At 39.6% G+C, this 13595-nt stretch overlaps 1 protein-coding gene across 5 annotated transcripts in view; it reads left to right on the top strand.

Moving 5' to 3' along the window:
- The window catches only part of LSM11 (LSM11, U7 small nuclear RNA associated), a 137048-nt gene that overhangs the window by 13397 nt on the left and 110056 nt on the right, over positions 1 to 13595 (top strand). For 3 of the 5 annotated variants that reach the window (XM_036225031.1, XM_036225032.1, XM_036225033.1), the window contains exon 5: positions 11463 to 11576. In XM_036225031.1, coding sequence (XP_036080924.1) covers positions 11463 to 11466 — 4 coding nt within the window. In that variant the 3' untranslated portion in view covers positions 11467 to 11576. Of the gene's footprint in view, positions 1 to 108; positions 1731 to 11462; positions 11577 to 13595 lie in introns of those variants that run through there. The other 2 variants (XM_036225034.1, XM_036225030.1) reach the window with 1 other exon arrangement.

The following is a 13595-nucleotide window of genomic DNA, read 5'->3' as shown; positions in this document are numbered from 1 at the left end:
ATAGCAGGGGAGTCTGTTATCAAGTGAAGACACGGACCTAGAAAGTTAAAACATCTCAAGTCTTCTGCAATCTCATTGTTGTAACTTTTTGTCTTTTCTTTACCAAAGCACACACATCTAGATCTCTGTTCTTCTTTGAGGACGCTTTGTTCTTTCAAGTTTATTTGAAGTTCATGCTTAGAAAAGAAACTTGGCCTACATTGTAAATTATCTCCTCTAGGCCTCAGGCAATGGTAATTGTCCTGTGAATTTATTCTACCTAATAGCTCACTGGCACTAATCCACTGTCTTCATGAGATCACCACTGACTGCTCTCCTCTGAGTGTTTTGCCACATTTGACTAATGGATCCTCACTGCTTCCAGAAATATTTGAAATTGCCACCATCTTTCCTCTATGCATGTATTGGAAGTTGAACTGTCTAAAGATTTGCCACATCGATTACTTGATCTCCTCTGTATGCTTCCAGAACTGAGTCTCCTTGGTAAGAGAGACAAATGAAAATCACATTGATTCTTAGGGAAACCTCAAGTTAACTGCCAAGACCCAATTACCCATTTTCAAGGAATATGTTATTAAGTTGGGCTCAGCTGACATACAGGAAATTTCAAACCACCGAAGAAGTAGAAGAAAGGGAGGCAAGACCCAAAGGCTTCAGTTCTGGCCCTTGCTTATTTGTCTCATCTCAAAAATTTCCGACGAAATGAGAATGTCCTCATTAAGCAAAATAAAGGCAGAAGAATCAGCTAGCTTGACATTTAAAATACACAATGACAGTGAAATATTGGCAGGAGAGTGGAGGCCAGTGGAATGTCATATACCTATCACTGTTTTCCCATGCTTTCTGGATAGGAGTGGCAAGGAAAGAAAAAAAATTTGCCCACCTACTTTCTCTCCTTGGATAAAAGTGAAGCTGTTTTTACTCTTCTCAGTTACCACTAGGTGGCAGTGGGTTAAAGAGAACTGCTTAAGTAGAGGTCCCAGAAGGACCTGCATCTCCAGATCTCCAGTCACTGTTACATTTAATTGTTAAATGCTCACCAGTCTGGACTGAGATAATCAAGGAAAAACAAGCTAGAATCAACTCAAGTGGCAACATAAGCATTTCTTACCAATATTAAACATACCTGATTTGAAGTTTAGGAAGCCTGACTCATGGCAATCAGCCATTGAATGTGCTCGAGGAAGAGAGGTTAAGAAAGAGATTGCCCATTGTCCACTGTTTCAGACAGTCTATTCTGACATCCTGGGATTCCTCCTTTCTTCTTGGAATATCGTCACTTCTACTCAGCCTCTTCCCACTTGCTGGCCAGGGATCACCAAGGAAAACTATCTTGATGCTCCTGTTTCTAAGCCAATTTTGGAAACAATTCATTTTCACGCAGTGTTGATGCCTGAGAGCCCATTTGTGAGAAAGGTTTCAGCTCATATGATTCCATGACCAGAACCGAGCCTCCATTCCAAGGCAGCAAGCAAATATGCTCTTGAGTTAAAGGAGCATTTAAATAGGCACAGAAAAGTCTGTAGTTTTAGGCTGGGCACTGGGGCAGAAGGTGGGTGGAAAGTACTAATAAATCTCCTAGCACGTCATGTCAAGACCTTCAAAGAGCTTCCCCTGTCTACCTCAAAAAATAATTTCCCAGCGGCCTACGGTGAAGAGGAACACAATATATGAAATAATAAATAGATATTGGTCTTCAAATGAATAAATAAAAATAAGATCACAATAAAGAGCTTTATCTCATGCATTTCTGTACGTTAGCAGCTTGTACTACATTTCACTCAATCATGCTATGTGAAGGGGAAGAGGACAGAACATGCAATAGGAAATACTATCATTTTTGAGGATTTCAGCTGAATGCCAAGCATATAATGTGCATTACCTCATTCAGATACATCTGGCATGAGAGGAAGGTTTTGTTCCTATTACATGTGGGAGGGAACTGAAACAAGTAACTTGCCAGCATCTCTCTGCTAATAAATGGCAAATTTGAAATTCTATAGAGATCTGTCTGACTCTTAAGTTTGTTAGCCAGTTACAACTTAAAAATACTAAGTTTGTCAGGCATTGACCAGGAAATTTTGAGGGCAAACTGAATCATTTCCTTGGACTAATCAGATACCAGAGGGCTGAGTTAAAATATGGCTTGTTGGTTTGCTCAAGTGTCTCTGGTCTCTTCTGATTCACACTGCTCTTTGAGTGGAAGTGGACACTTCATGGCTTCCAGAGAGGACAAGGGTGGTGGGCTTCCCCAGGGCAATAAGCCAGCTATGACACTGGGAAGGCTGCCAAGTGAGTGCCAGAAGGTATTTCTCCCACCAGTTAGTTTGGCTGTAGAAGAGATAATGAACCAATAGTCTTGTTAAAAAGATGATAAAGTGACTCATGGTCTTCCTAGCTCTTCAGTATGTATTTAGAAAGTCTGCCATCCCTTTCTTTCCACTATTTTGCTGCACTTGGGAAGAATGCTCTCTCTCAGTCTTGACTATAAATTCATTTTATTAAACTCATCTCAAGACTAAACTATGGATATGCTAAAGCTACAGAAAAATAAAGGACCCATAGTCTTTCTCCTGAGACCTAAAAGGTGGCGCAAGCAGAAAGATTTGGCAAGCTATCTGTCCATCTTATAAAATTTCCTTTTAACTAGACAATGTGTTAATTTTCAGAATATGTCAATCCTGGGAGGACTTCACTCTCCTAGGCCCTTTCACTATTTTCTTCTGAGCCTCAGTTTCCTGATCTCTGAAATAGGGATAACAATACCTCCCTCACAAGGTGGACGATAGAAAGTGCTTGGTCCAGAGAGCAAGGACTTAATGCCATTCATGCTGCGAGAAGCTTGCTGTGCGATGCCAGACCAAATGGACACAGCAGAATGTTGTCATCCTTTTCTCTAGCACACAGGTGTTTGAAAGATTGTTCCCAGGCTGCCTGAGTTCTCCACTGTTCCTCAATTGGCTTTTCCTGGGTTAAAACTTCAGAATATCATCAACTTCCTGCAATGCTAGGAGAGCAGTGTGCTCCCCCAGGAATGACATTAGGCACCACGGGACATTCATTAGTCGAGGTTATGAAAGGACCACAGGGCACTGGAATGGTAATTTCCTACATGGGACCCCAGTGACCCAGGGTGAGCTAGCTCAGCTGGTCGGAGCATGTGGCTAATGAGAGAAGGGTCATGGTTTCACTCCTGTGTGGGCCAATTAGTGTCACGTGGAAAAGCACGCTCCAGGGGCATCAGATAGCAGCCTTACATGTGTGTGGCACTGGTCACCAGAATGGCTCAGTGTAGCCATCATCGCTATGAGAAACTCAACCCAAAACATACATCTTCTTTCTTATTATTATGTAGCCCATTGTTTCCAAAACTGGGTCATTTTCAGAGCATCTTCATAATTTTTGCCTTATCCTAAGTTGACCACTGCATTTTCATTTATTCAACACTTTTCTTTAAATTGATTCACTTTTTTGCTTACATTTAAAAGGGAGCTGTTTATCACTACAATCAATGGAAAATTGGGAAATTTACCCTAAATTGAAAGTACATATTAAAATAAATGTATAACTATTGAAATTAAAATGTTTATTCTATCTGCAGATGCTCCATGAGCCAAAAGTGATCAATGTACTATGTGTTAATATTGCAGGTATATAAGCTACATGTTTTATATAATACATAGTTCTATAATAAAGTGTTCACATTGCCAAATAATATTATAAAGCAATTGCTTTAAGTGCGAAGAATTGGGATCAGGGACTAGGGAGTTTCACACTTGAAGTGATAATATTATTCTTGCAAGAATTTCAATACCAAAGGTCTTTCTAATAGCCATAAATGTGTAGCTATAAAACCTAAGCTCTGAACAAATCCAAGGTTTAATTTACATCTAGCTTTTGCTCAAAAGTCATGGCTTTCATTCGCACTCTTCACTGCTATTATCATTAACACTGTGCTTCTAACACATTCTTATCATTATCACCTGTTTTATGATAAACAAAGCACAAACATGCAAAGCAAATGTATTGACTGTACAACATCCTTGTTCCCTTCCAGTAATGAGCCAGTTCCTGCTAATCTCCCTAGTTGGCCAGTTCCTTATGGAGCTCAAGATTCAATCAATAGTGCTGTTGGTAATAAAAATGTATTTCATAAATTAATTGAGCATATTATAGCCAGTCCAGTTATGAAAATATGCACTGGAGGACAAATACACACACACACACACACACACACACACACGCCTCCTCAGGGTGGAGAGAGAGCCTGACCACTCCCACATTCGAGGTTCCCAATACATTAAAAAATGAAGAAATGTCGAAGCAGAGTTGCACAAGTTGTGTATTGGTTGAATGGTGGACAGCTTTCCATCCTCTTGGTGTTCCTGTGTGTGGGTCTGCAGACTCATTTAGCGGCAGAGCCCCAGGTCTGAACGTGAGGTCTCAGTGAATATCAGGACCAAAGGGCCGTCCCTCCCTGCCCCCAGGTCAGAAGATGAGCTCTGGCCAGAAGCAGTGACTTATATAGGCACCTGGTTCAAATATAAGGCAGAGTGTGACATTTGGCAATGTGGAAACGCAAAGTCAGCTGGGGTGTAGAAAGGGGGGACGGTGAAGAGCTTTCACATTCCTTCTCTGTCCCCCTCACCCCCTGGATTCTTGCTACGATCACTACTGTTATTCCAGTGCCGTTTCCCACTTTGACAGCTTTTACATCATCCTTGGAAAGTCATTAATTGATAGTAAGGGCCAGGACGTTTCATAAGTGCCAGAAGATTTACTTAGACCAGAAAATCAAAATACTAAGAAGCAGGCCTGCAATAATAGCTTCCTTTGCTTCACATGGACCCAATGACTTCAAACCCAGAACTCTGACCGAGCACGTGCGCACACGGTCAAGAGCAGGGCAGCACTCCACGCCGTTGGCATCTCTAGTGTTCTCATGTGCACAGTACTTGCCGGAACAGTCAGAGGGAGTGTTGTGTATGTATTTATATAAAATAGGGCCAAAATAGTATTGACTTAACAACGCTTTGCTAGGATTCTGTTTGTATGGCCTTGTCCTGAGACTGACGCATACTTGTGATCTTTACCTCTGAGGGCTTGGAGAGTGATTAGTTTATTATTTGGTATTCTTTGAACCTGAAGGCCCACGTTATAGCCTCTTCTCTGCCCTTGCCAGGACTAAGTATGCTTCAGCAAGTCTTCTTACCCCTGCTCCCCTGTCCTCAGAGTTCATGCATTGCTCCATGAAAAGTATTTTGGCAGAAGCTACCTTCTCCTATCCTTGAAGTCATCTGTTAATACCTTTATATATATGTATATATAAATAATGTCATTTTAATAGAGAGACCAATATTTTGACATTAAACCAAGAGCGATATAGAGATTTCAATTGCAAAATGATTGGGAGAAACTGTTTTAAACCCTCACATGTCAGAAGAAGGGCCCAGGATTCTGAATGTTTCCTTCCAGCTACACCTTCCACATCAGTCCTGGAATATAACCCTCAGTGACTATACTTCAAATCTAGGCTTTCTGGCACTGAGCAGTAATTCAAAAGTTAATACTAACTCTTCATTTTGAAAGATATTAGCAATGACCTAGTAGACTTCGGCCACTGAGATCTCACCAGAACATAATATGCCTAGGGACTCATCCTGCACAGGACTGCCAAACAAGATGCCACGTGGCATCTTAAATTACATAACTGATGCCTCAGTTCTTGGGGGAGCTGGAACCTCTGGGCCAGTCACCTCTAGCCACAAGCAAGCATTAATGGCTTCATCAGGGTCCCTCTGAGGTGGCTGAATGAGACAAGCTACAAAGGTGTGGGCTGTAGTTACGTGAACGTGGACCCTCAAGAGCCCGATGACATCCACATTGTTATGCTCCATATCAAGGAGCTGAGTATAGCAGCTACGAAGTTGCTTTCCATCTCAAAGCCAGTGATAATGTATGCTACTGCCCATCATGGGCGAAGGCACAGGGAACCTACCGAAGGAGGTTGTGTTCTAGGTGTCCCAGATGTTAGCACCAACAATGTAATTAGCAGGGCCCAGTGAAAAATGAAAATGTGGTGCCACTTGTTGAAAAATCACTTCAAGATGATGACAACAGAGCATTAAACCCAGGATGGGGTCCTTCCAAGCATCCATATACAAGAAGCATATCACCAGGCTAAAGTGGAACCACTCAGAAGTTCAGCAGGGGTGGGGAAAGGGGCAGGGGGTTCTCGGCTGGCACAGCACCAAATCTGTCTTCACACGTATTGGATTCTTCCCTCTGTAACTGACATGCACGGTCAGTGGTGTCCATGATGGCCGTGCTTAGTAACTAGGCGTAAGTAGTCTACGGATTAAAGCATTACTATTATTTTGAAATACTTTATTTGAAAAAGTCTCTGAAGACTTGAAATCCGTTCACACAAATCTCAGAAAATTTCAACAGTGTAATTGTCAATGAAAGAAAAGGAAGACTGTTAGTATTCTTAAATATGATTCAAACGTAAAATTTGGAATAGTTTCAAAAAATGTTTTATTTATTTTTTTTATATCTCTTATTTGAGTGAACAAAGTTTATAGTCAGTGATAACTACCAAGAATTTGGAGAGATCATGATTAAAAAGTCTTGATTGGATTAAAAAGTCTTCATCAGGAATTGCTATTTCAGCCATAAAACCTGATATTAAAAAGCTATATTCATAAAAAGCAAATGCAAATTTCTCATTAAAAATTAAAGAGATATTTTGTAGAATTTTTATACAAACTCAGTATTTAATATCTTCCCTAAATTTTGAATTTTATTTCTTATAATTATATAAAATAAAGAAAGAGTAATGAAGGCTTTTCCTAGGCCCCATATGGATTCCCCAAGTCCTCTCCATTTTACTCTAGAGTATACCTTAAAATATTAGCATTTTCTATGTGTGTTACAAAGTAAAAAATGTTGGAAGCAGCAATCCAGCCAGCAGTTCTCTGGAATCTAAAGCAACTCACTTGCTTTTGCCCACTGGTGGTGGCAGAGATTTTACCTGGGAAATTAAGGCCTGACTGAAACAGGATTCAATCATGGTGACAATTTACAGTACTTCATAGAGTTGTTGAAATGATTACTTGAGATACCACATGTAAAGTGCTCAGAACAATGCCTGGAATATAGGAAATACTCAGTGGCATCTTGGGTAACCAATAAGTTGACAAATTCTGTTGATTCTGTTTACAATGCCTCTGCTCTCTTCTTGACCTTACTTTCTATTCCTCCTATTCCGCCCCATTGTAATTTAGCATTTTATCACTGCTCATCTGATGGTTATAGTAGCCTCTTAACTTGTCTTTCAGATTCCATGGTATCCTTTCTGACCCATCTGGTTCAATCGAGGCACTTTAGGCAGCAAGTAACAGAATATCCAGCTTAAACTTATCCTTTCATACATTGAGACCTTCAAAGTTTCCAGAGTTGGTTCAGCAACTCAACAATATCAGGGCTCAGCTTTTTAGAGAGGGAGAGGAAGGAGAGAGAGAGACAGAGACAGAGGGGAGAAATCACCTGTGTGTGTGTGTTTTGTTTGTTTTGTCCCCCTCATGGTCACCTCCACTCATGATGACACCCAAAGGCGTGGAGTAAAAGGTTCTTGTGTATCGCTTTTTCTCAGAGTGGAAAATTCTTCCAGAAAGCCTCTTAGAGTTCCTCAGAACACATCTACTTAAACCAGTCATAGGCAAAGAGCAATGAGATTATAAGAATTGATTTAGACATCTCATCATTTATCACTGGGCCTGGTCTACCTCCCCTGGGCATGGTACTAGTCCTATACCCAGACAGAACTGGGATTCTGATGGCCAGGAAAGAGTGATGGCTGTTGGGAAAACAACCAACAATTTTAGCCAATCCCTTCTATACATCACTGGCAAATTCATCAAGCATTTCCCATTTGAACAAGAATACGCAATCTGTGGAGTCCCTTCACCTGGAATTAAGTGTTTGATCCCTAATCTGGCAGATGAGATCAGATTTCATAAGCAAAATCCTCTTTGATCATTCTATTCTTTTTTTTAGCTCCTTATCACTTTTGTAATTATACATGAGGTTAGGGTAGTGTATAACTAGTATCTCTACCCAACCAATTTTAGAATAAAAACTCCATTTGGACCTTGTCTGTTTTGCTCATCATTATACTCAACACCTAACACAGTAGGTATTCATAAATATTTGTTGAGTAGATGAATGTCTATACCTGTCAAAGGAAGCAAGCAGCAATTTTAACATTTAGATATTTAATCTGGCAAAAGCAGGTCTCTATGTAGCTATCAAAAGAGGTTGAAAGAATTTGGTACCTCAACATCACCAACATTTTGTTAAAGGACTAATTGCCAAGCCCTGTGTACACGTGGGACCATTAGTAATTCTGTAGCTATGCAAATTAAAACAGTGATGTATGATTTATAGCTTTAATAACATTCTGAAGGCTCTTAAATTTTAATCACTTGCAACATCCTTTTTAATATTCAATTACTTTATTAACTAATTAGGTCACTTGCTGAAAAAGCACATAAGGCTGGTGCTATTTTAATATCAGCTGAGCCTCACAAAATACCTTTGAAATGGTGCAAATGGTTTATTTATTTTAAACAGATCATTAAGATGCTATAATTAATAAACCAATTACGAAAAAAGGCCCAATAGTGATAGATGCACGAGTACAATAACAGTGTCCGATGGATTAGTCATCTTTATACACATACATCAAGGGGCAAAACTTAAATGAAAACCCACTGTAAAAAGTGCTTTCCTAAATAATTAATTCGTGCAGTGACTGATAACCCTATCATGGTAAACCTAACTTGAGGCTTGTTCATTATGCAAACCTGTAATGTGTACTTGTGTTTAATGATACTCATGATGGAAAATCCATGGCACCCTAAACTTGGCGTTTTTTGATTACTTATAAGGACCTTGATTTGCAGACCGAGTTGGACACTTCAGGACTTATCAGTGCATTAGAGTGAGCTGAGCCTCCCAGAGGAGACACATAGGGGTCAGCAACAGCCTTGCTGTTAGATTTCTCAGCACCGTATTAAGGTCTTCAAAGCAAACAAAGTAAACAAAGAAAGCTTAGGCCAAGCCTGTGGAGATTTTTTACCCCATACTCTCAAAGGAGACTGTGGATCATAGCGCTAAACCTGCATTGCTTATACATAGAGATATCGGGACTGTTGCTGAGGATGGGAAGGGTGCAGTTCTTGGGCTTGGAGTAGACTTTATTTCTAGGATCAGGGTGAGGTAAGAGGAACCAAATCATTTTTCTGGGTTGGGAAAGAACACTGTCAAATCCTAGAGGCACAGTAATTTTCCTGGCTTCAAATAATGCAATAAAAACATAATAGCCACCATTCATTGCATGTTTACTACCTACTAACTAGACAATGTGTTGATTGCCTGACTTATCTTCTTGGATATTCCAGGGCATTTGTTTAGACAGCATTTATTTACTGAGCACCTTCTTGGGCCAGGCACTGTTCTAGGCACTGGAGATACTGGGGTGAATGAGAATGAGAGGTTCCTTTCTCTCATGGCATTTACATTGTATTGGGGAAGAGAGACAACATCGTACATTGCAAGGAAACAAAATATAAGCAACAGCTTTAGAATACAGAGTGCCGTGAAAAAAAACAAAACAAACGAGAACGGAAGAGGGTGGTGGAAGGCGACTGGGGCTGCTCTTTGTGATCGAGTCCCCAGGGAAGGCCTCTCGGAGGAAAGAAAAACGTTTGCGAATGGACAGGAGGGTCTTGAACAACTTTGAGTTTGTTCTTCCCCTAGTATCACGTTTTCTGCTTTGTGTCCTTTTCAAGTTCGTAGAGGTGAAAGGGATAGGTAACTAGGGGGATGGCAGGTAAAGGAGAGACTGAGGGAAAATGGGAGATGGCATCATTATCACTTTCATTTGTTTGCAAGTGAGTGCAGCCACTTTTCTGCAGCCAGATTCCAATATGAACCTGTGTGCATTTCGTCGTCTGTGTGTGTGCTGGTGGGTGAAAAACTGCAGGGAGAGCTGTTTCTTATCCCTTCTTCCCGCCACTGGCATGCTCTGCAGATGGTTACAGCTATGTTTTATGTATTTCCAATCTGTTTTTAGCACCTTCGTGATGTGCTCATGAACCTTTAAAATATTTATAAATTTCCACATAGTCCAATGATGCTAAGTTCTTTGGGAAGAGCAGCCTAGCCCAAACAAGAAATCAGATGTGGGTGCTGCTCAAATAACATGGAAAAAATATCATTCTGCCTGAGTCCCTAATGGAAAACATCAGAAAGGGTTCCCATAATCTCTGTCCATTGTGAACGAAGGAGCATGCCAGCAAAGTGCGCCCCTCTCTTCTTGGGCCGCATGTCTCATAGACCACTGGAATTTTTTTTTTTTACTCTCATATTACCCAATATATGCCCAGCTCCCAACACAAGCTGAATTATCTCTGAGAGGTGTGTTAAGAACATTCTTTTCAAATGAGACAAGAAAAGGTTAAGTACAAGCAGGCCCCCATGTTAATGGATAACTACTTTAGTGGGTGAAGTTCCATCAGCGTCAAATGAGTAGTTGTTCTGTCTTCACCAACCCACGTGGGTCCTAATCAGGGATTTGAGTGAAAGGAGTATACCAGTGATATCTAGCATTAAGGAGGAGAAGAGCTGTGAGTTTTGCAGTGAACATGGATAAGAAAAAGCTGGTTCTGTGCATCTTTCATGTCCTCAAAGGAGAATAGATGACTTTTTCAAAATCTTCACAAATGTCTCTATTTCTTATTGTCATGGCATTCTCCAGCTACCACATTGTTCAAAATAAATTATTCTTATTCAGTTTTTTTTTTCATTTAATCACTAGCATTGTAACAGCATTATAATCTGTAAATTGTCATTGCATGTCTATTTCTGCCACATGGAGTATTAAATAGATCTTTTCTAAGAAAATGAATTAATGTAAACCATTTTTATAGAAAAATTAATAATACTGAGAAAATTTGGGAAAACAGCCCATTTGTGGCCTGGAACTTGTTTTTTTTTTAAATTTGGAACTAGAGCAAAATGCTTGGGTTTTGAAGTCTCCAAAGGACTGTAAAAAAACAGCTTATGATTCTGCATGTGTGAGGGTGACCTCCGGAACACACATCTTTTACTCAGGAGTGGATTCTTCAGGGTCTTCTGTGCTTTCTCAGCAGTGGATGAGGGGAGAGAGAGCACATGTGCCTTGAGCAAACAGTCTGCAGACACACCAACAGTGCGTGTCCTGGGTTCATTAACTCCTTTCTCATACTTGTTAGTAACCAAACCTTTTCGATTGTATATTCTAGCTGTAAAATGCTGTTTAAGGTTCCACCCCGAATGTGTTTATTTATAAAATAAATATCTACTCTACTGTCAGTCTATTTATTAATCATTAGTAAAATTTATTTTCTGTTTTTTAGATAAAATAAATGCAAATGGATATTCCATGCTTGTCATGCTGTGGCGGATCCTCTGGCTTTCTCTCAGAGCCTGTGTGAACCGAACTTTGATGATCACTGCTCTGAACAATTAAGGTAACCTGAAATAAACCTTGTTGATGGGGGAGAGGTCTACTGCTAGGGACACATTAAGAGCATTTGGGGCATTTATTACATAAGACTCTAGATGGAAAAAAAGAACATTTGGGCCTTTGACCTTCCCTGGAACTTCTCTTGAGATCACTGGTCAAAGCTTTCAGAGATGTACAGTCATCTCATATGCCAGTGCTTCCCCAAGCTCTGCCCTTCTCATGTTATCGTTACAATTTCTGCCTTGTCAGAGTACCATGGCATGGTTAATTTAGAAGTACTTTTCTTTATCTTTTCTCATTTTTACTTAAGTTAACATATTCAAAAAGGTCCTTTATAGCATTACCATAAGTGGAATGCCAACCTCACTTACCGTAATAGAAAGAGGTTAAAAAATTAAGTGTGTAATTATTAAATTTTTAAAAAACCACAGTGAGATATCATTTCACACCTGTTAGAAAGACGGGAGATAACAAGTGTTGGTGAGGACGGTGCTGGAGGGGACAAGGGAGCCCCTGTGCTCTGCCGGTGGGGATGTAAATTGATGCAGCCATCTTTTCAAAAGATTTGGTGCATTTTTTTACCATTCAACAATGAATTAAAAAATCCTTTTTAAGTGTAAAATATGGAATTGTGAAGCTACAACTAACAGGAATTTAAATAATGACTTAACATTATTGAAGAATTTTATGAACCAGAGCAATGATATCTGTATTCTGAGAACCCACCTGTTATGGGAAACCCTTGGAAAAATCCCCAGTGTGGGTGCTGGGACCCACCCACACTTGCCATATAACAATAAAAATATAATATAACCTTGCCAGAGAGAAACACCATCATCTCAGATTGTACTCCCAATTGAGACCAACTGAACCTATCATCTGCCCCGAATAGTTTTGGAAAGTAGAGAGGTAAAGGGAAAAAGAAAATTGAATAGTAAAAGGAAATTGTTTTGCAAATATGTTTTGAGGGATAAATGAATATTATTGTTTACATTGTCTGAGTTTAAGCCATTTATTTGCTAGTACCAAAGATATGTATGTGTATGTATGTGTATACACACACACACACACACACACACACACACACACACTGCAATTTTTTAAGGAATTTTTTTCTTAAAAAAGAAAATTAACCTTTTCTTTGTATTTGCACTAAAAACGATACAAATATGATTGTATCTGCCTGATAGTGTCTGCCTGAGTGTGGCCTTGCAGTTCCTTCAAATGTTTCCCCACTCGTTCAAGGTTAGAGAATATTACTGCAAATCCAAATATATGATTTCCTACTGGATTGTGGTATAGAATATTGTCATATTTACATGAACAATACAGCCTGTCCTTTCCTACAAAACCACTTTTTTTCAGTGACTGAGCCAATTCGTCATTTGAAGTTTTGAGTGTTTGGCTTTTCATCTGTAATATGAGTATATTAGTTGGAATGACAGTTGTGGTGGTAGTTTGTATATAGTTTTGTGGGGAAATGGACCTTACATCCCTACAAATAAGATAATTTCTGTGTAGGAATTCAAGACAATGTTTTATTTAATAAAGAAGTCACACAATTGAGATTATAGAATTTTACGTATGTGTCTGATGCTATGGGTTCTTTCAAAAACAACTGCAACCTCAGCTTGTGATAGAACACCACTGTGGGGAATAGGTGGGCCTTAATTCCTTTTTTATTTTTGTGTATTTTTTTACTTATTCTCATGGTGTACATTTTCATATTATTTCTCATCATGAAATGAGAAATCAAAATATAAAAAAATAAAGTTTAAGTTTGTATTGAACTTTCTCCTTGAAAAGGCCAAGGAGAGAAAATGGAATCTAATCAAGGGCGATTTGTACAACTTCCTGGAGGGTCTTGTCTATACCAGTTATCAGTGCCTGAACCTCTGCTGCGTGGGAAGGGAGGGCCTCTCTCAGAAGGACCCAGCAGTTCCCAGGGTACCTGCCGATACATAGAGGTTTCATTCCAGATATTTTCCAATTCATTGGAAGTCCATCTTGAACCAATTTGATT

Source organism: Rousettus aegyptiacus, unplaced genomic scaffold (assembly GCF_014176215.1).
Source record: "Rousettus aegyptiacus isolate mRouAeg1 unplaced genomic scaffold, mRouAeg1.p scaffold_m13_p_7, whole genome shotgun sequence".
Taxonomy (NCBI): Eukaryota; Metazoa; Chordata; class Mammalia; order Chiroptera; family Pteropodidae; genus Rousettus; species Rousettus aegyptiacus.
This window is presented reverse-complemented; position numbering and strand designations above follow the sequence as displayed.